General features: G+C 42.8%; 1 protein-coding gene across 1 annotated transcript; it reads left to right on the top strand.

Moving 5' to 3' along the window:
* Positions 1-5021: 5021 nt before the first annotated feature.
* LOC309587344 (sulfotransferase 6B1-like) lies at positions 5022-12122 on the top strand (the record flags this gene model as incomplete). Its single annotated transcript, XM_082305462.1, is given in 7 exon segments — positions 5022-5172; positions 5175-5213; positions 8094-8236; positions 8678-8767; positions 9467-9593; positions 10026-10120; positions 11925-12122. Coding segments are annotated over 7 exon segments (843 nt in total).
* Between the last annotated feature and the right edge of the window lie 9321 nt (positions 12123-21443).

The raw sequence follows: 21443 nt of genomic DNA, 5'->3' as shown, positions 1-21443 counted from the left end.
TTAGGCATTGGAACAGACTGCCCAGGGAAGTGGTACAATCACAGTCCCTGGAAGTATTAAATAAATGTGAGGATGTGGTGCTTAGGAACATGGTTTAGAGGTGGACCAGGCAGTTAGGTTAACAGGTTGGACTCAATGATCTCAGAGGTCCTTTCCAACCTTAACAGTTCTACGATTCTATGATTCCCACCATTAATGCCAGAGGAGCGCTCTTACCACAAAACTACAGTTAGCATTCCCTCTGTTCGTTCTTGATTTACATATATGCCTACAGTTGACCTTTAGCTTAAATTAATACTTAAACACTGAAATAGATTAATTTCCATAACTGGAGATTCTCTGAAACTGGAGATGCCAAAATTCGCTGAAACTGGTTCTGTTGAGAAAATGGGATTGTCAAGGGTTATGGTGTGAGACATTACTTTACTCAGCTATTTTGTACCGGCATTGGTATTTGGCACTGTGGACACAGTATTTCAGACCTGTCCAGGGACCAACTGCACTTCAGCCACCTGTTCTGGAAAAATAGCAAAATAAGGTTCTTTAAGTATAGCTGAATTAAAACCAGGAAAAAACCACACCCAATGCATAGATCCATCACCTAAGAAAATAAGAAGCAAAAATAAAAGATACACTAGGAAAGAATAAAGTATTCAATGACTTTTTGCTTCATTCTTCTAAAGCTGGTTAATTTTGCCTGGACATGTAGAAATGCAGAGTTTTGCAAAGAAATAGCAATGCTAGAAATAATACTTAAAATATTTAGAAAAAAATAATGGATTCAAAAGCAGAGCATCTGAAAATCCTGACACAAGCCATCTTTGAGTAACTAGAAATTATCTGTAAGATCCTAGAAAGGTACCAGATGCTGGGAGGAGGACATACATAATAGCCGTGTTTAAAAATGTGAGAAAGAAGAATCAAAATAGAGCAGTCACCTTGATTTGCTATCTGGAAATTTACTAGCAAAAATGACCAAGCAACCAGCGATGAAACACTTTGAGGATAATGAGGTGGTAAGTATAAACCATGCCAAAGCTGTTCATGTTCCTTCTTTAAAAGGTAGCTTACTTCTTGAATAAGCCATAGACAGAAGATACAATAGATGACAGCATCAGAGAGGTTCTGAAATTATATGACAAGAGACACAATCTAGATCAACAAATTTATGGCTTCATACGTGGAGATGACAACTTACAAATGTAGTTATAGAAATGAAATTAAAGTACTGAAAATAGATTTGTGGTCCTAGAAATTCATACAACAGTGACAAAAGGCATCCAGAAGCAGGGTCATCAGCAGCAATACTTTTAGGAATATCCACTTGTTTACATGGCTGTTATGAACTTGGTTGCAATAGTGTGCTCATGATCAAATTGCATATACTGGATGACAGCAGAATTGAGAGGACAATTAAAGCAATACCCTTTAGAGGTGAGTCCTGGTCATATTCAACATTGTTCTTAACACTGGTGGACAGACTAATACCTGTGTCGTATACACAGGTTATCTTAAGTCTGGGGATCAGAACAGAGGGCTGAAAGAACTGGGGAAAATAGGGAAACAATTCAAAACATCACAACAAATTGAGAAGGCTGGCAAACATGAAGTTCAGTAAAGGTAAGTGTAAAATGCTACATTTAGAAAAGAGAAACCAAAGGCACAAGTACTTAACGGGCGCAAACCAGTCAAGCAGCAGTTGGCATGAAAAGACCTGAGGAACCACACTCAGCAAGGGATAACATGATGAACATGGAAAAAAAAAAAAAGGTCAAATCTTATTCTGGTCTACAGTAACAGGAGGATTATACCTAAGACATGGGCAATAATTATTACAGCCTGTGGTTGCAGGTCAGTCTCAACTGGAGAACGCTGCTTAGGGAGGCTGCAGAGAAATTTAAAGAAGCATCTGGCAGGGAGAAGATAACCATGCTTGATATTTTAGCAGTACGGGGGGACACTAGAAAGTCACATTAAGTCCCTTCTAGATCTATACTTGTAGGCATCTTGGAATACCGCAGACCAGCTTTCCATGTTCTTACTGATCCCCTGTCTGTGTTAATTCTTCTTGCATTAATTAAATTGTCACTATACACTCCAGTTTATGAAACAGGCAAGACTCTACCAAGTCTGACTTCCTTATGTGATATTTTTTCCCTAATTAGATCCACGCCAGATTTTAGAGTTACATTCTACATTCTCACTGGCTGAATCCTATTGCAATTTCATGTCAGCTTTTGAGTTTTCAGGCACCAATACTGCACAAGAGCCTTTGCTTGCAGTGAGGCTTTCCAGGCACACTGGGCTTTGAGAAGTAAATGTCAGTAGCACATTTACTTTAGTTAAGAAGGGGAAATTGCTGATCTTCAAAAACTGTTACCTTTGCAGCATTTTTGGATGATAGATTATGTAGGTGGTTGTTATGGAGTCTGGGAACAATCTCTGCAAAGACTGGGTGCTACACTGCTCACAAGGGAAACACAAGCTCTATCAGTAGTTCCTCAGATAATAATACTACATCACCACTTCTCTATTGAACTAATTAGATTAAAACTAGTTGGAGAACACCGAAACTAAAATAAACAGTAGACATGCCCTTGCTGATCCAATGGAAAACCAGACCATGAACTGTTTCTGAAGTTTATCCTCTCCTATGTCATCCCATGTCTATGAGTTCAGTTCCTTTCTGCCCTTACAATCTCACCCTGAAGGACAGAGCTATTCAAGAGCAGTAACACCTCATGTGCTTTTGCTCCATTAGAGAAACTCTGTGGGCCCTTGCATTCAGTGGGGTAAGGAGGTGGGAGAGGGGAGGATGGAAAAGGCAAGCTGCCATGTCAGAAAATGAATGTGGGAAGGAACTTTGATGGATGAGTAACATTTTGACGGGGTGAAAAGTAAGCGCAGGTGAAGACAGTGAGTGTGAGAATCAATTCAGAAAAACTTGGGAATCTCTTTTCAAGGTAAGACATAATAGCAGTTGTTTTCAACTTTATCATTGCTAGATCCTTACCAATTGTTCAAAAAGAAAAGTATCTTTCTCTCTGGTCTAGTCTTTTTTGTTACCTATGATTCCTGAAATGACATATTTCCACTGAAGAGGATGATAACATTGTATTTCTGTCCATTTGCTTTAAAGAGGATTAAGAAACCAGAAAAAATATACTAACCCATCTCCTGCCTCATGTCCTTTCCCCAGTCCATTTTCCAAAACAAGGCTAAGGTAAATCTTCGGCTAAGGTGAATCATCTCTTTGTGTTGTACTGCAAATGCTCCTGCTAACAGCATTTCCATCAAGGCAGATTTTCATGCAGATAAACCGAACAACTCAGAGTTTTCCCTGGGGACCATGTGAGCTGTGCCACAGTCATACAGCCTCCCTGCAGGGTCACCTGCTTACCCCAAGACACTTGGCTGCTGGGCAGACAGAGCTGGGACTGGGACTCCCAGCACCCTCAGGACACCTGGTACCCCTAAGCCTCTCCAGAAAGACAGGCCTGCTGTGAGCCCTCACCTCTGCAGCTCCTGAGCAGCCTGCCAGGTGGCACTGACAGCATCGAGGGCCCCACTCATGAGCAGAGATCAGGGTCCAAGGGTTAAAGGACCTGGAGGCACCCGTGTCCCCAGTGGCTCAGGTGATAGGTTGTTAGATTTCATGTTGAGGTGTTATAGTGATCTGGCTCCCTCGGGATTCAGGCAGCTGGCTCTGGAGGCAGGAGGAAAAATGCTAATTTCTTGATGCTCTTACTCTTTAGTATTGGTAAATGGGAGTAGATTTTCCTTTGCAACTCAGAGTAAACACATGGACAGAAAACTGAAAACAATAACAAAGCCGGGAGAAGGCATAATATATGAACGGTGTCTCCAGTTTTTATAAGTAAAATAGCACTGCGAGAGAAAATATTTCCAATAAAATGGTCTCTTTTGATGGTTCTGCATTTTGGAAGACCAGAAAAATAATTTTAAATGATTCTTTGTAGGTAACTGTAAAGCAATCTTCCAGGTCTTCAAGTTGTGCTTTTGATTTGACACCTCCTCATGCTTAATTAAGTTTGTGTATAGGTTTACTTAGTGTCTAACATCCATTTATGAAGAAAGAGACAAGGATGTGATGCACAGCAGTGTGGAGCTCTCTGTGCGTTTGATGTATGGGTAGTGAACAAGACCCATTCAAGGCGTGAAAGAAAGAAAGAGTGAAAGGGTAATTCAGTCTTCCTGTATTGCATGTCTCTGTTGGGATGACATGTGCAGATATCTATTTCTCCATCTCAGTACTCCTTAACTTCTGAAAAAGCATCAGCCAGAATACCCATAGCTCCCCCATCAAGAACAATTTCACCCAAAGATTAAATTATGGACATGAAGTCATACAGGTAGAATTTGATTCACGTTAATCCAGAACCTAAGTATTAGAGCTTCACATGAAAGCAACCCTCCTGTAGGATTTGATGAAGTAAAAGTCTCAAATGTGAGTGTTTAATCATGAGAAGTATGGCTTAGGTGGTACTTGCCCTTAGCTCTGGAGATACCGCCAGAAGTGATGTTGTTACACTGACTGACTGCAGGATAAAGCCACCATCTGGAAGGAAGGTGCACCCTTGGATGGGTATCCATTAGTGGAGTCAATAGCAAACTCGGTTGAGATCCACTATCCACATGTTTACTACATGCTGGTTGTCCAGTTTGCAAATTGCACTGCATTGCTCACCAGTTAAAAATATTTCAGGGAATGTCCTTTATAGGTCTTTCTTTGGTTTCATTTAACATTTTGAATACTATTAATTGTTGCCCCAATAGATTCCTGTTTCTAGTATCAGCTGCAGCAAAGACTCTATGTCACTATTGTCAGTCTCCAGCACTGTAATTTCAAAAGGAGTTAACAGAGTTAATCAGTGACTTGTACCCTCATTCCTGAGTAAATGCCCTATCTGATTTGCTAATATGTTGCATAAAGTTTTTCTGCATTGTGGAAAGACAGCCTGTATCTGTTTGTTTGAAAAGAGTTCCACAGGGATAAAAACATGAGCAGAAATAGGGAAAGAGTCATCAAAATAATGGAAAATTGTTTTTCACAGAGTGAAAAGATTCCCCCAGAAGGCATGCTGTTTTCCTACAGAGGTATTTTATACCCTGCTACACTTAGCAGCCCAGAAACTTTCGAAGCTCTGAAATCAGCAGAGATGATGTGATTCTAGCAGGCTATCCTAAAACAGGTGAATGTTTTTTTCTTGATAAGTAGTCAAGTACACAGGGCTGCAATCCAGAAGTTTGTGCTATCATTTAACACAGCAATCATACCTGAGAAAATCTTATGGTGACATCAGACTTCATAAGATCATGAATTTACGTTGTAAGGTATCTCTGGAGGTCAAATAATACAACCTCCTGCTCAAAGCAGGGGAAAGACCTAACCTTCAAAGTTAGGTTTGGTTGCTCAAGGCTTTGTCCAGAAGAGTTATAAAACTCTGAGGGTGGAGATTCACCACTCACTGGAAATCTATTGCAGTGTTTTCCCACTATAGTGGTTTTTTTGGGTTTGTTTTTTTGGTTGGTTGGTTTGTTTACTTCTATGCAGTCAGACATCCCCTTGTTGTGATTTGTAATATACCCCTTTTGTAATTTCCTGGCCAATTTTCAGAAGAGTTGGCTCTGTCTTCATTTCAACCTCCAGTAGTGGAAGACTGAAGTGAGATTCCCCCATGCCTTATTTTTTTTTTTCTCCTGCCTGAGCAAACCAAGCCTTTCTATGCATTTTATTTGCTCTAGCTCCCAGTGATTTCATGGAAGTTCAGCAGGACTTTCTCCAGATTCTCAAAATCGCTTGTGCTTCAGTGCAGGAACTGCACACAGTATTCAAGTGGTGAAGGGTTGGGTAAAGCAGGGTAATCACATCCCTTGATATTCTGACCACTTTTGCTAACACAGGAAAGTATGTTGTCACCCTACTCGCTGCAAGGGCAATACAGGGAATATATCCTGCTAATGAGGGTAGAAGAACTACTGTTTCCATAGACTTACGGCACTGAAGAATGCAGGTGTTTCCCATGTTTCTAAATGGAGGGAAAGACAGGAATGCCACCAGGACTCTTGGATTATTTCCTCTCTCTTTCACTATGGGCATTTTAGATTCCTTCTTTTTTTCCCTATCCACTTTAGAGAAATATCTTAATAGGTCATTTGCAGAAAAAGAGGAATTGTTGACCCTTATCACATCCCCTTTGTGTGTAGCCTGTAGAGCTGTGCACAAGCAGAAATGGTTTAAAAGTGTGAGGGTTCACCTACACACATGTATTGGGTTTGGCTGAGATGGAGTTAGTTTTCCCTATAGCAGCCCTCATAGTGCTATGCTTTGCATTGATAGCTGGAAGGGTGTTGATAACACACCAGTGTTTTGGCTACTGCTGAGAGGTGCTCGTGCAGAATCAAGGCTGTCTCTTGGGAGGGGACACAGACAGGACAGCTGATCCAGATTGACCAAAGGGATATTCCATACCATATGACGTCCACTCAGTAATAACAGCTAGGAGAAAGGAGAAGGGGGGGGGAGCATTGATTGTTTTACAACGTTTGTCCTCCAGAGCAACCGCTGCGCATGCTGGGGCCCTGCTTCCTGGGAGGTGACTGCACATCGCCGCTGATGGGAAGCAGAGAACAAAATCTTTTTCTTTTCCTTTTGCTTTTCTGCACACAGCTTTTGCTTCTGCTTTCATTAAACTGTCCTTATCTCGACCCACAGGCCTTTTGTTATATGTTCTCTCCCCTGTCCAGCTAAGCAGGGTGAGTGACAGAGCAGCTTCGGTGGGCACCTGGCATCTAGCCAGGGTCAACCCACCGCAACATCCCAGAAAGTGTTAGGTGAAAACTGAGACTTGGCTCTCCAGTCCCTCACACACCAGTTTTGCCAAGTTGCAGCAGCCAAGACAGCTAAGCCTCGTGCAAAGGTGGTGACAGGAGCTTGACAGTCTGGTGGTTTGGTTGATGACCCCTTCTGCTGCCAGTTATGGAAGCCTAGCTGGGGGCTGGGAACGAGGCAAAACTATGTTGATCACGAAGAGACTGTACACTGAAGCTGGTTGGGAGGAGGGAACAGAATGTTCCCAAAGACAGGGCTGTGGAAGGAGAGCAGAAACAGCCAAGGGACGACTCAGTTGGCCCTGTGCTGGGACCTCCACTGCTCTTGAGTAATTTCCACAGGTCTGAGGTGACCAAAAAGTGCCAGAGCTGGAAAAAGCAATAGAGGTCTGCTTCTATTTCCACTGAGGGACGGGGTGTGCTGCCGAAGCAAGCAGGGTAGCACTCCACAACATCTGACTGACAGCTCTGTTGGCTTTTGGCATACCCTTGTTGATTATTGCCCAGAGTCGTGGTTTAACCTCAGCTGACAACTAAGCACCACACAGCTGCTCGCTCATTCCACCCCAGTGGGATGGGGGAGAGAAACAGAACAGTAAAAGTGAGAAAAATTGTGGGTTGAAATAAAGACAGTTTAACAGGTAAAGCAAAAGCCATGTGTGCAAGCAAAGCAAACTAAGGAATTCATTCACTACTGCCCATCGGCAGGCAGGTGTTCAGCCATCCCCAGGAAAGCAGGGCTCCATCATGCGTAACGGTGACTTGGGAAGACAAATGCCACCACTCCAAACATCCCCCCCTTCCTTCTTCTTCCCCCAGCTTTATATGCTGAGCATGACGTCATGTGGTGTGGAATAGCCCTTTGGTCAGCTGCGGTCAGCTGTCCCTCCCAGTTTCTTGTGCACCCCCAGCCTGCTTGCTGGTGGGGTAGTGTGAGAAGCAGAAAAGGCCTTGACTCTGTAAGCACTGCTCAGCAACAGTGGAAATATCCCTGTATTACTAACACTGTTTCCAGCACAAATACAAAACATAGCCCCATACCAGCTACTATGCAAAGAACTAACTCTGCCCCAGCCAAAACCAGCACACCCACCCATTGACAGGCTAAGGTACAATATAGAGCCAAACTGGTCCACAAATGTGAACCAGTTTGACAGGATATCCTGTCAGCCAGATTGACATGAAAAAGTGCAAATGTGCAGTCCAGAATGGATGTGTTACTGTTGTCTTTATCCTCTCAGGAACCAATTGGCTTGACCAAATGGTGAGGGAGTTGGAATCAACAGATGCCAAATATACAGAAGAAATGAAAGACACAATAAATGCTGAAAAGAAGTTAGAGACATTTCCATATCTAGAAATTGGAGATCCTGGAACATATGAGGTTGGCAGGGACTGAAAATACTGGCACTGCTGTTCTTACAGGTGGTATTAGCTGAAAGACAATGGCTGATCTCAGAGGTAACGGAGAGCCTAGAGCCTTAACAACAGCTATGGCCTGCACAAGTAGCATGTGCTATTGCCCTTGGTGTCCCAGCACAGGGGTCTCAGAGCCCAGACAGTGCTGAGAAGCCACAGGGGGCTCCAGCCCTGGGCCCAGGGGGTTTGATCAGTAAGACCTTTTTCTTGGGTGTCCTGTCCTCAAGCCTGTCTCATGTGAAATGGTGCTCTGTGGCAGAGGCTGGCAGAAGCTTACACCATGAGTGCGTCCCTGTGGATTTTCCAAGGGGTAAGATCCTTCTGCTTACCCACAATTCCTGAAAAGGCACATGTCACTGAATAAGCTACTTCTGTCCTGTTACATTTCTTCCCACTTGCTTTACAGAGGATGAAGAAACTGCCTTCCAGAAGAATCATACTAACCCATCTGCCACCTCATCTCCTGCCCCCATCCATTCTCCAAAGCAAGGCTAAGGTGAGTCTTCTCTTTGCATCACACTGCAAAAGCTTTTCCACCCCAAACTAGCTTTTGTCTGTCTATGTGAGATGTGTTTTCTGCACTTTCACCTGGGCTGGTCAATGCACAGGCACATTTCCAAGCTTGAAGAGGCAGTGCTGTGTGCTGAGGCTGTGAACAAACATCCTCTCCCAGCAGCAGCTTTGCTGACTCAAGAGGTTACTGTCAGTGGGCTTGTCACTGGGTGTCACTATGCCTTCAGATCTGCTTCAGAAAGATGCTTCTAGGTTTGTGTCAGAAAACTGAGCAGGGCAAGCAGTTATTCCATTTGCTTTAACTTGCCTCCAAGACCAGACTACCTGTGGAAAGCCCACCACAGGCTGGGGCTAAGATAATCTTCAATGGGAATTTCTGCAGAGAGAAGCAAGGGTGCACCCACAGCCTGCTTGCGGTCCAGTAGCCCATGAGCTCATTTCCCTGGATTGGAGCTAGCTCAGAGCTATGTCCCAAGTGCATCACTGAAAAGCTTCTTGTTTTCAACCTCAAGCTCACATTAGCAGTAAGTGGCCTGCCAAAGCTCTGATTTCTTGCTCAAGAAGAGGAATTAGACCAGCATTGTATGGTCTGGTAGGTGTTAGTGGACATGCAATGTGTTGAGTAGATGGTGTTTTGTTCAGTCTCCAAATGAGAACCAAATTAGGTGTTCTCTTCTTCCAGATCCTTGTGCTAGTTTGGAACCCTAAAAACATGGCTGTCTCCTATTACTGCTTCTACAACAACATGCCAGTGCTGTCATCCTTCACCTCCTGGTATGGGTACTTTGCAGCTTTCATGAATGGGAAATGCACTTTGCCCTGCATCCTCTGGCATTCCTCCTTACATGAGGGGCATACACAGGACCCTGTGCACGGGAATCCTACCCCAACATACCTTACCAAGGCACTACCAGGACAGACAGACAGGCCCATGTTATGGCTGAAACAGGCAGTACCAGATAATCAGTTTCTTTTGTCTCTAACTCTGAACCGAGAGATCATGAGAAAGCTTTAGCCTGACTTTTCCATTTCCACAATAGAGGTTGTTGTTCGGTGCAACCTAGTGGCCAGAGCTGGGGCATCCTGCACTGACCTCAGCCAAAAGAACAGACATGTTGAGCTGGTCTCCACTTCACCACCCTGGTGCGATGCTTAGAGAGCTGTCTGGGCTGACTCCTCTGATTTGGTAAGAGCCTGTTTTGGGGAAACCCTACACAGCTATGTTTCTTCTTTTTCTGCAGTGGCCTGGGAATCCTACTTTGACCACTTAGTAGAATGCAACAAATACATTGGCCACCAGAGGATCATGATGATAAGCTACAGGGAACTCAAAGAGGTGTGGCATCTCACCTAGCTCTTCCTTGATGGGTGCACTGTGCACCCTTCCTGATATGTATGGCTGTGGGGAAGAAGAAACTCTTGGGCCTGTCTGCCCCTTTAGAAGGGCGTGCCTTTCTAAACTACTCTTTTATGCAGAAAGAAATGCCTTGAAGCTGAGGCCATTAGGTATGGGTTCCCACTCTGTTAGACCTTTAAGACTATCAAGTCCAACCATTACCCTAGCACTGCCAAGTCCACCACTAAACCATGTCCCTAAGCACCACGTCTACCCGTCTTTTAAATACCTCCAGGGATGCAGACTCAACCACTGCCCTGGGCAGCCTGTTCCAGTGCCTGACCCCTTTCAGTGAAGAAATGTTTCCTAATATCCAGTCTAAACCTCTCCTGGTGCAACTTGAGGCCATTTCCTCTTGTCCTATTGCTTGTTACTGGGGAGAAGAGACCAACACCCACCTCGCTACAACCTCCTGTCAGGTAGTTGTAGAGAGAGATAAGGTCTCCCCTCAGCCTCCTCTTCTCCAGGCTAAACAACCCCAGCTCCCTCAGCCACTCCTCCTAAGGCTTGTGCTCTAGACCCTTCACCAGCTTTTTACTCTTCTTTGGACACGCTCCAGCACCTCGATGTCTTTCTTGGAGTGAGGGGCCCAAAAGTGAACACAGTACTCGAGGTGCGGCCTCACCAGTGCCGAGTACAGGGGCACTATCACCTCCCTGGTCCTGCTGGCCACACTATTCTTGATACAGGCCAGGATGCTATTGGCCTTCTTGGCCACCTGGGCACATTGCTGGCTCATATACAGCCTGCTGTTGACCAGCACCCCCAGGTCCTTTTCTGCCAGGCAGCTCTCCAGCCACTCCTCCCAAGCCTGTAGCACTGCCTGGGGTTGTTGTGAGCCAAGTGCAGGACCTGGCACTGAGCCTTGTTGAACCTCGTAGAATTGGCCTTAGCCCATTGATCCAGCCTATCCAGATCCCTCTGTAGAGCCTTCCTACAGCCCCCAGCAGATCAACACTCCTGCCCAACTTGGTGTCGTCTGCAGACTTACTGAGGGTGCACTCAATCCCCTTGTCCAGATCATCGATAAAGATATTAAACAGGACTGGCCCCAGTACTGAGCCCTGGGGAACACCACTTGTGACCGGCCACCAACTGGATTTAACTCCATTCACCACAACTCTTTGGGCCTGGCCATCCAGCTAGTTTTTTACCCAGTGAAGAGTATGCCCATCCAAGCCATGAGCAGCCAGTTTCTCCAGGAGAATGCTGTGGGAAACAGTGTCAAAGGCCTTACTAAAGTCCAGGTAGACAACATCCACAGGCTTTCCTTCATCCACTAAGTGGGTCACCTTGTCATAGAAGGAGATCAGGTTAGTCAAGCAGGATGTGCCACATCTTTCTTATAAGCCCCCTTTAAGTACTTAAAGTCTGCAATAAGGTTTCCCTGGAGCCTTCTCTTCTCCAGGCTGAACAACCCCAACTCTCTCAGCCTTTCCTCATAGGAGAGGTGTTCCATCCCTCTGATCAGTTTTGTGGTCCTCCTCTGGACCCGCTCCAAAAGGTCCACACCTTTCTTGAACTGAGGACTCCAGAGCTAGATGCATGTATGCTGGACACATACATGGTGATATCAAAAGCTATCTAGATAATAGAAAGCAGTGTGCATCTCAGTGTCTTCAAGGAGTTGAACAAGGGAACAAGCCTGATCAGAAGTGGGGAAACAGTGACTGAAATATTCAAAGGGCCTTTACTAAGATAAAAAGATCTCAAGATCTGTTTGGGTTTTTTTTTTCCTGCAAAGGTTTTTTGTGGCCTAAGGGCTCTTAGCAGCCCAGAAACTTTGGAATCTCTGAAATCCTTTGAAACCAGGAGTGATGATGTGATTGTCATCATCCTTCCTAAAATGGGTGAGTCTTACTTGCTTGATGAAGAGTCCACTGCTGCAGTCCAGAAGTGTGTGACTGCACATAACACAGCAATAACACCCACGACAGGTTAATGATGACTTCAGCCTGCTGTGGAGGCACAGGAGCAGGGGTTATTCCATGGAGGAGGTCAGGACCACTGGTGTTTCCACAGACCTCCTCCACTGCAGGACGTAAGTTATTCCTGTGTGCTGGGTGGAGGTACAGGCCCACCTGCAACCCAGACTCTTGGACCTTTTTCCTCTTCCTTCCCGTGCCTTTCAATCCCAGCATTTGGGATTACCAGGTACCTTCACGGTTTCTCCTAATCACTTAAAGAAATATCTTAACAGGTCATTTGAAGAAAAAAAGAGTAGGTGAGGTTTGATCTGCGTTACATCCACTTCATGCTCAACCTGAAACTTTTTTTCGCAGACTGGAAAGGTATAAAATTGTGAGGTCTCATGTCAATATCAAAAGTATTTTAGATATCATTTCACATTTGAATTGTAACATCTCGAAGTTCCAACCAATCTTAAAAGAACTGTGTTAGAAAATGCTTTATGTGACTCATTTTAAATGTGATGTGGCCAAGATTCAACCCACTTAATTAGCTGGTGTGGTGGTGAATGATGAGTAAGCTGAGAGAGATGCAGCCTAACTTGCAGCTCAACAGGGGGAATGGGATTCTGGCTTCTAAAACAACATTTCTCACAGAAATTATAGAAATATGACTTGGAGAGATGAGCTCAGACTCTCCTGCTGGTTAAAAGGCTGAAACTGGATTTGGTCATTAGGAGGTAATGTAATGGTTGCACACAAACACCTCTGAAAAGCAGTAAAAACCTTGGATGGGACCTAAATTCTTTTAGTCTCTGAAGACTGTTACTTTTAACTGATTCCTCCAAAGTTTTTTTTTTTAATTTCTTTTCAGAAATAGATAAATTTTATTTCCTTTTGACTAAGTCATCATTACAGGCTGTTTTGCATTTGTTTCTACAGACACAGTCATCAGTCTTTTCTGATTTGTGATATCTTATAGTTTCCCAACTGATGTTACCCAACCCTACTTAACGGATTTCCTCCTCCAGACCTCTCAGTCTATGTATGCTTGTGGGTCTACAGGCTGAAACCCTTGGCTATAATAAAACAGCCTCTTCCTAAGCCTCACAGCTTTTAACATTTTTTCTTGCTTGTTTTTTTCAGTTTTATCAATAGTCCATGGACTTATCTATTTCTAGTAAAATGTTTATTTTGTATGTGTTTCCAATTCCTTTAAAGAGAATGAAATAATTCTCTTCCAGAAGAACGATATCAGCCTCATGTCCTGCTCCACTCGTGCTTTTCCAAAGCAAGGCTAAGGTGAATCTTGCTTTTGATTCAGTCTGAAACTACTGTTATTAATAGCATTTTCATACAGATTAATTTTCCATTTCCTGTGTAAAATGTCTGTTCTGAGATTATATGTAGGCTTTACGGGGATAATTATACATTTCCAAATGTGAAGTGATAAAGTGCTGTTTGCAGAGACCAGACACATTCTCTTGCAGCTGCAACTATAATGGCTCCATAGGCTATTGCTGCCTTCAGCTCATCCTTGCCAAAGACAAATGCTCCCTCAAATTTCCTGGGGGAGCTGCTCCCTGGCCTCTTTCATCCCAAATAATCCAGACTAGGATGTCTTTAAACTAACTGTGAAAGGACCTTGAATCATCCAAAGCTTAGAGGTGAGCCTACCTGGACCTTTTCATTACAGTGGACACACCATAATCACCCAGAGGGCTGTAAACTTCTAAAGGCTACTTTTAAGTTTAGCTACATGAGGACAATCAACGTTTAAAATACAGAAACTCAGTTTCTTCTGAGTGAGAACATAATAATATCACAGACTTTTTAAGTAAGTCTCCTTTCTCCTCACAGTTTTTTGTCTCAGTCCAGCAACATTTCGTGGCATTTGGGGTTGCAGCAGGCTCCACACAGGCTGAATATTCCTGAGAAATTTGAGCTAGTGGCTGCCCCAAAGGCTAGGCTTACTTCCCTCTTCTGACTGTAGTTGTCTGCTCCTTATTTTGCATGAGCTCTTGTGCTTGTCTGACACCCCCAGCTTTTTGAAGCAGCACGAAACACTCACTTTTGGTGGCAGCAAGCTGTCAGATTGTCCCGGCTGTCTTGCACAACCTCACCCCTGGTGCCTCTGGGTCGCTAAGAAAGAATTTTTCTGTTGCTTCAGAGGCTTGGCTCTGTTATTTTCTGCTTCTTTCAGGCATCTTCTAATATCTGCTCTCGCCACAGGCTTCCTGTCTGCTGGGTCACGCACCCACGCTCCAGCCGGCTTTCCCAGCTCAGGGCACTCCTTCACCCAGAGCAGAGCAGGCACAGCAAGGCAAACGGGCAACCCCCTGCCCAGCCACTGAAAAGGAACAGGGTAGACACGACACTCTCTGCATGCATTGGCAGACAGCATCCTTCTCCTTCATACCTAGAGAGGGGCAGCAGTGCTGCCTGGTTGTAGATATGCTAGAAGTTATAGCCTTTTAGGCTGGCGGGGGAAACTGGACATGTTTCTGTAAAGGGAACTTTAAACCTAAAATCCAGTGGCAATTATTTAAGGTTTATTGCATTCCTTCTGATTGTTTTAGCAAGAAACTCATTTATTATTTGAAAAATAATGAATTTATACTTTTGCTATCAAGAAACAGCTTGCTAGCAAAGTTATACATGAATTATTTTTTTCAAATAGAATTGACAATTTTAGCAAATATTAAAAATATATATTTTCTGAGCATTTAACAGCTTTTTTCCTGGCCACTCAGTTGCATACTTTTGGGGGCTTTTTTCAGATAAGATCCAGAACATCAAAGATGCAGCCATCTTCTACTTCTACTTTTACTTCTACTCCTGAGATAAGTACTTCACAGCTTTATGAATGGGAGAGGTACTTTCCATTGTCTGGAAAGATATTCTGATTAATAGTGTGTACAGGTAAAAATAGTTGTAAAAATATTACTGAAATCATGTACAACAGGTCATAATGACCCATTAAGATCCGTTCAATGATGCTTCAAAATAGGAATGGTCAGGAAATTGCTGTTCCTGCAAGTAAAATTCAAATAATGTATATTTATGCAGTATAGTTTCTGGGTTTTATTGAAACCTGAAATACCAAAACATAATTTTGGAAAAAACTCGAACATTTTAGATAAAATTTTCTATCCAGTGAAAAACCCATATACATTGAAATGTATTTTGAAGGACTAGAAATTGAGTTTGAATATGACATAATTCTAGTGAAATCATTTTGTACAGGAGGAATTTTGCCAATTTGGAACAATAATGTGCTAAAGAAGCTAACCTTCACAAACAAAAGCATTTTTGTATTAACAAGACTTATGGCCAGTGCTCTCCATAATGATCCTCAGTGGCCAAAAGTATGCACATCTACACACAGGTGTAAACAAGTCCTTGGTCTTCTGGAAAAATCAGGACAACTCTTAGAGGTTCATTTTTGTTCCTAAGTTGTCTGGACGATGCTGGCCATGTATGAATAGAGGCAGTGGTGTCATTTTCAAAATTACAGAGCGTTTATTTTCCATGGGTATCAGTAGATGGTGATAGCATGGAATAGCTCTTAAAATCAGACCAGCTAATATCATCAGAAAGATACATAAAGATACTTTGGAGGGAAATTTTGCCCAATATGGTAAAATTAAGAAGAAAAAAAAAAAAAAAAGGGTCCAATATGTTGTCATGGAATTTAAACTGCCTTACTGAACTGACAAGTTAAATGTAAATATGTATTCTATAGATGGAATTGAAAGCTGCATGGCAGTAACATGAAACATTACATATTTGGCAAAAGTGTTTAACTACTGCTTGCATGTGTCCTCTCCCATTGGTCTTACTTCAGATGAAAAATGTCTTCTAAATGTCTTTTTCAAAATGTCTGAAATAGATAGGCATGTAGGTGATGCCACCCTGCCATCAGACAGGCCGCTTCCTTCACTCAATATCTCCCTGTCCATTGGTGTCAGTTCCCCGGGAAGCATGATTTCTGCTCATGACCCTGTATCTGCTCAATGACCCTGACCCCAGCACGCTCACTCTTACAAATATGGAATCATAAGCTGTGTCAACAAGCCTACCAGAGTTTCCTGGAAGTTAGTGGTAAAGCAGCGTGTGCCATGTGCATCATTTTGTATGGGCAAAATAGCCTTTCATGAGGAGGAGCCTCTGCTCGCTGCTACCCTACTTACTCTGCCTCTTAGATTTCCTCAGTGGAGCTGGGACCCAAAGACTTTTCACAGCAAACCCACTCAGGGAAAACTGTGAAGCCTACAGAAACACTGCTGTAACTCTGCCAAAAGTACAGGCAAAACATAATTCTGTACAAATTGTGTATCAGAATCAGATGCTGGGAATGAGAAGGGTAGCTGAATTCCCTCGGTCTCCTTGACTGATGGAGATTGAAGCAGCTGCAAAGAAGACCAGTTTCAAAGCTATGAAAGAGAACTCCTCAGAAACCCAAAAACATTTGGGAATATTTTTTCAGAAAAGGTGAGCTGACAATTCTTTGTAGGCAGCTGTAAAAAAAATCTGTTCTACTTTTTAGTACAAATGATATCTACCACAATTGTGCTTAGATAGCTCATGTTATACAGAAAAATGTGTGGATGCATTTACAGAATGATACAAAGTAGCATTGATGTTACCTAGGTTCAGCTACCTAAAAGTTAGATATCTAAGTTAGGCTAGTGGTCTCGGTATCTACCTAATGGACAAGGCAAGTGCTTTCAGTGGAAAGTTCATTACTCTATTGTTAGACCTCTGTCTTGGCATATTACCTTCTGGGGGTACCCATTCTTCCCTGAGGCTGTTCTACCCTCTGAGGAAGTCTCATTAAAAAAAAAAACAAAACCACAATTTATTTATCACTTATCTAAGAATAAGCTATTGGAGGGTTATGTTATGGGAAAATGGGCCATATTTAAAAAAAAAATGTTGTGAGTCATAGCTTGTCAGCTAAGCAATACTGATCAATTACTGCACACTCCTCATGATATTAATCCTAGGTTTTCCTCACCAAGGCTAAACAAATGGGTGACCTGCTGTATTTGAGCTCAGCAGAATCAGCTGAAATCTTACAATATTGTTTACTGGTAAATATGACACAAAGTTTCTGTGAAGAAAAAAAAAAAAAATTACCTGGAATTTTATATCCTCGTGAGAAATTCCGTTAACTCCACGAATGTTATGTTTTCTTTTAGATGAAGCTGTATGTGGTTTATTGGACATGAAAAAGTATTTAATACCTCGATTTGAGTTTAAGCAAGAATTAAAGTACACGAATGTAACATTTTTCATTCTGTACACCGCAGCTCAGGTGCTGCCTAACCCCAGAAGTGAAATTACTCCATTTTTGTCTTAAAGGTCTCTAGACAACCAAACTCTGCTTCAAGACATGTCCAAGAACTCTTCTGTCTTAACAGGCTCTGAGCCCTAGGGCTTCTTGAAACTATGTACAGCTCGTTTGAACTTCACAGTTAGATCTCATCTTTCCCTCATACTCAGCACTTTTGGAATAGGAGGGCTCTGTATGAGCCTCCATCTGAGCCACTCCAGATGGTAACATCTGAAAATGCTAATAATTTTTACAAACCTTTTGCAAAGCTAGACCATGTAGCGTTGATTCTCCAAAATGGCATTCAGTACAATAAAATACTTGCTAATACTGGTCTGCCTACACAAGCCCCAAAGAATTAACTATCTTGGTTTTACTAAAATTTTATTTTTAGCCTGTCACTTTTAAAATGCTTTCTTCACCTCAGAATTACTTGCAGGCTGAATAGCTCACAACAGCTCTTCTGGTAATTGCAACTCGGCTCAAAATTCTTGGCATTGGTCTGAGGAGAAATGTGCCAACCTGGGAAGCAGGGTCTTCTGGTGGCCTGAGGGGAAACATTGGCAGGAGGCTAAGGCACTGTTGGGAAGGCATTTGAAAGGTAATGGCATGTAAAGTAGTGTATATGTGTTGGTTAATATAGCACAACATAATTATCTGTGTTCTCTGCAGAAAGATTCAGGAAAAAAAAGAAATTCCCATTTCTAGCAGCTTCTCTTCCCTGAACCTAAGTTTACAGACTTCCCGCAGAAACTTAATTTAAAGGCCACTTAAATCTTTATTACATTATGAATGCCAGCCTACATTTTACACAGACATGTGTCTGAACACAATTTTTCAGCTGCTCCTTGTCTGGCATGCCGAGAGGTGTTGGGCAGTCCCACACAGGAGCTCCAGTTTCATCCCATTTAAAGATTATCTGACTAATAGGCACTTGGGGCAGCATCCTAAGCCCTCTCTATAGTTACTGAAAAGCAATAAATCCCCCTGAATGGCAAATGTTGTGTCTGATTTTAGACGGATTGAATCAATTTTCAGTCTCCACTGGCGCTACAGCAACTGTGTTCCTAGTTGAGATGCTGCAGATGCAGATGAAGATGGGGATGAACTGTGTCAAACTGTGGTCTGTACCAGCACTGGACTTGCCACTGTCGTCATCCCACTAGGAATAAGCGATTCTGAGTTGAGTGGGTTTAAACTGCTGGGGTGAAAGGGAAAGCAATCAGGCCCCACATGTATAGGAGGGCAGATCTCTGGGTATTTTGCTGTCAGGAGAGCAGAGGTCCAAGCTGTATCTAGCTGTAAAGGCTACACCCTCTATACATCTTTGTTTTTCTGTCTTCCTGTGTGCCTTTTGCTGCAACTTACCTCTGAGAACACATGACTTAGAGAACATCTTATAATTCATATGCTTATTCTCAACTTCTCAGGCAGTATGGACCTGTCCTGCAGCAGCAGAGAGTCACTCTTTCACCAGCATCCACTAAGATATTTTCAGCTTACCATTAGAAATGTTCTTGCCTAGTTTTCTGCCTTTTTGGGAGGAAGAAAGGAACAGGTGAAACATCCTTCAGGCTTCAGCAGATAGTCCATAATGGCTCCCAACTGCATACCAGATCAGGGGGAGTCACACAGTTCAGCCTGTGTGATATTCATACACACATGCATGGAGCAAAAAGACTGTCAAAGACAAATAAACTCATAGAATAGTAGAACTTCTGAAGAATCAGCTGGAACATATTACCTCAAGAACCCTTCTTTAGAAACAGGCAGTTTTTGTACCACTGCCAAGCCACCCCTGGTAAACCTTCTTTGAAAACATTTAGTATACTTCCAGCTGCACGTGTGTTGTCAGATATTGCTGTTCATCTGTGCTTCATTCTACTTTAGCGGTCCTTAACCTCTGCAAGTCTGCTTGTCAGGCGTGCCCACGCTTCTAGCTAACAAGGAGCATGAGGACCTTACAGGCAGCGTATTCTGAGAGGAAGGGCTTGTTCCCTGCCCTGGGCACAGAAAATCTCTGCTGCTATAGCATCACCATGCAATGGACAAGATAACTCACCCCACGACATATATCTCCCTGGACATTACTGAATAGTGTTTGGCAAGGGGTTGAATTGTGTTGGAGCTTGTGCTGGAGCCAGCTTGGTAACTTACTTTTATGCAGTTGAAGATGTCACTTGGGACTCCCAGCTGGAATCAAAGGCCTGGGAAGACTCTCCTAGCCCCACATGACTTTTAACCTGTTCTGCAATCCCACACATGCACAGATAGGATGAACCACACTACATAGTCTCTACCCAGAAGGACTGTGGTAATAATATTTTAAAACTAGTTTTAAAAATACCTCTGATATTATATCTTTCAGTTTTTCCAGGTGGGGTTCGTTTTGTTGGTGCTATAACTAGGCTTATCAGTTAAGAGCTTTTATGGTATTAATAAATCCATTTATTAGCAGAGATGAATGGAATATTTAGGCAATGCAGTTTTCATTTTATCCCAGTTTTAAAAGATGATGGTACTGACTGAATATAGAAAATGTTCATAGAATTTGATGAAACTAAAAGGGTTCCCTAAACTAAACAGGAGAGCTATAGGAGTTCTTGTAAACACATAGGGAAATACATCCTCTTCAGAATCTTTGACTGTTTTTTAAAAAGTCAGCCCTATTGAATTCTGTAACAAGAACAGAATTTCCTATTAAATACTTGCAGAAAAAATCTTTAGGGTTTTCTTAAGTTAGACAAAACACAGAAAAGGAAAAGATTTTTCAGCTTGCTGTGCCTATACAACTCTCACCGACATTGACAGTAATGAGGGCACAAGCACACTGGTGAAATGAGCCCATTGAAAGGGCTAGCCCAAGCTTTCAGTCAGGTGATAGTTACTGAATCTAGTGGATGTGACTCTTGTTTCTACTCTACCAATAGAAAACACTCATTTGTGTCTCAGGGATCTGTATTACATTCAAAAAGGCAGAGGCAGAGGCCTTTAGTGTAGCTTCCAGATGCTTTAATAAGCTGCTGGCATTTTGATTTCAGTAAAGCCTTGTCTTTGCTGTGCACTAGCAGTAGCAAAATAACCATGCATAGTTTCGATGCTTTTAAGAGACATTCCTGTGTTCTTAAATAGTTTGCTGCAATGTTTCAAAAAGGACACCAGAGGGCAAAAATTATTAACTCCTCCTCAGAGCCAGGCTAGTGGGAGCGGGGATGCAGGGCCCTGCATGCCCCTTGCCCAGGTGTGAGCCGTGTTTTGAGTGAGGCTGACAGGGCGGTGGGGTTGCTTTGCATGGATGGGCCTCACCCGACCTGGTGCTCTGGCTCCTTCTGCACCATTGCACTGGAGGCTGATCCTCCTTCTCCTGACTAAACTCAAACCAGATGGTACCTCCCAAAGTGAACAAATGCTTCTTTCTTTATTTAGCGCAAGGGTAATCCATACAAAATGTTAAAATTGCAAAATACAAAAAGTGGCGTGATAAATGTAGTTCCATGGCAAAGGAATCACATGACTATGAAAAGGCTTGTTAGATACATCTTGATAAACAATCAGGCAGCTTTAAATAGCCCTACCAGGAAAAAAGTGAGGAGGAGTACATTTTTCCTTTGTAGTTTTGTCAAGTGTAGCAATCACAGACTCTACTATTTTTACTAACCTCACTAAGTATTTAACATACCTTTTTTTCCCAATGTTTTCTTTTTTTCTCCAAGGCTGCTGTGAACAGACAGCATAGCTGCTCACACTTTTGGGTAGTCTGCAAAAAAAAATGTTGGAGAGGCTTTTGGATATATTCTCCCATTGTCTTCTGCATTGCAGTGCAACATGTGGGTAGGATTTCCTGTGCCAAAAGAACTGAGGGGACTCTTCTGTGCTATTATTATTACCAAGAATGACTGATTCTGTTGTAGCAATGGAAAATGTAAAATAGCAGCCATGATGGGTCTAAATTTTCAATCTCATACTGGAGGGTACATGAGAGGAAAACTTGTGGCTGCATCTGATTATCTTATGTAGC

Source organism: Platalea leucorodia, assembly GCF_965183815.1.
Source record: "Platalea leucorodia genome assembly, chromosome: 3".
Classification (NCBI taxonomy): Eukaryota; Metazoa; Chordata; class Aves; order Pelecaniformes; family Threskiornithidae; genus Platalea; species Platalea leucorodia.
The sequence above is the reverse complement of the archived record's forward strand: the minus strand, read 5'-3'. Positions and strand labels throughout refer to the sequence as shown.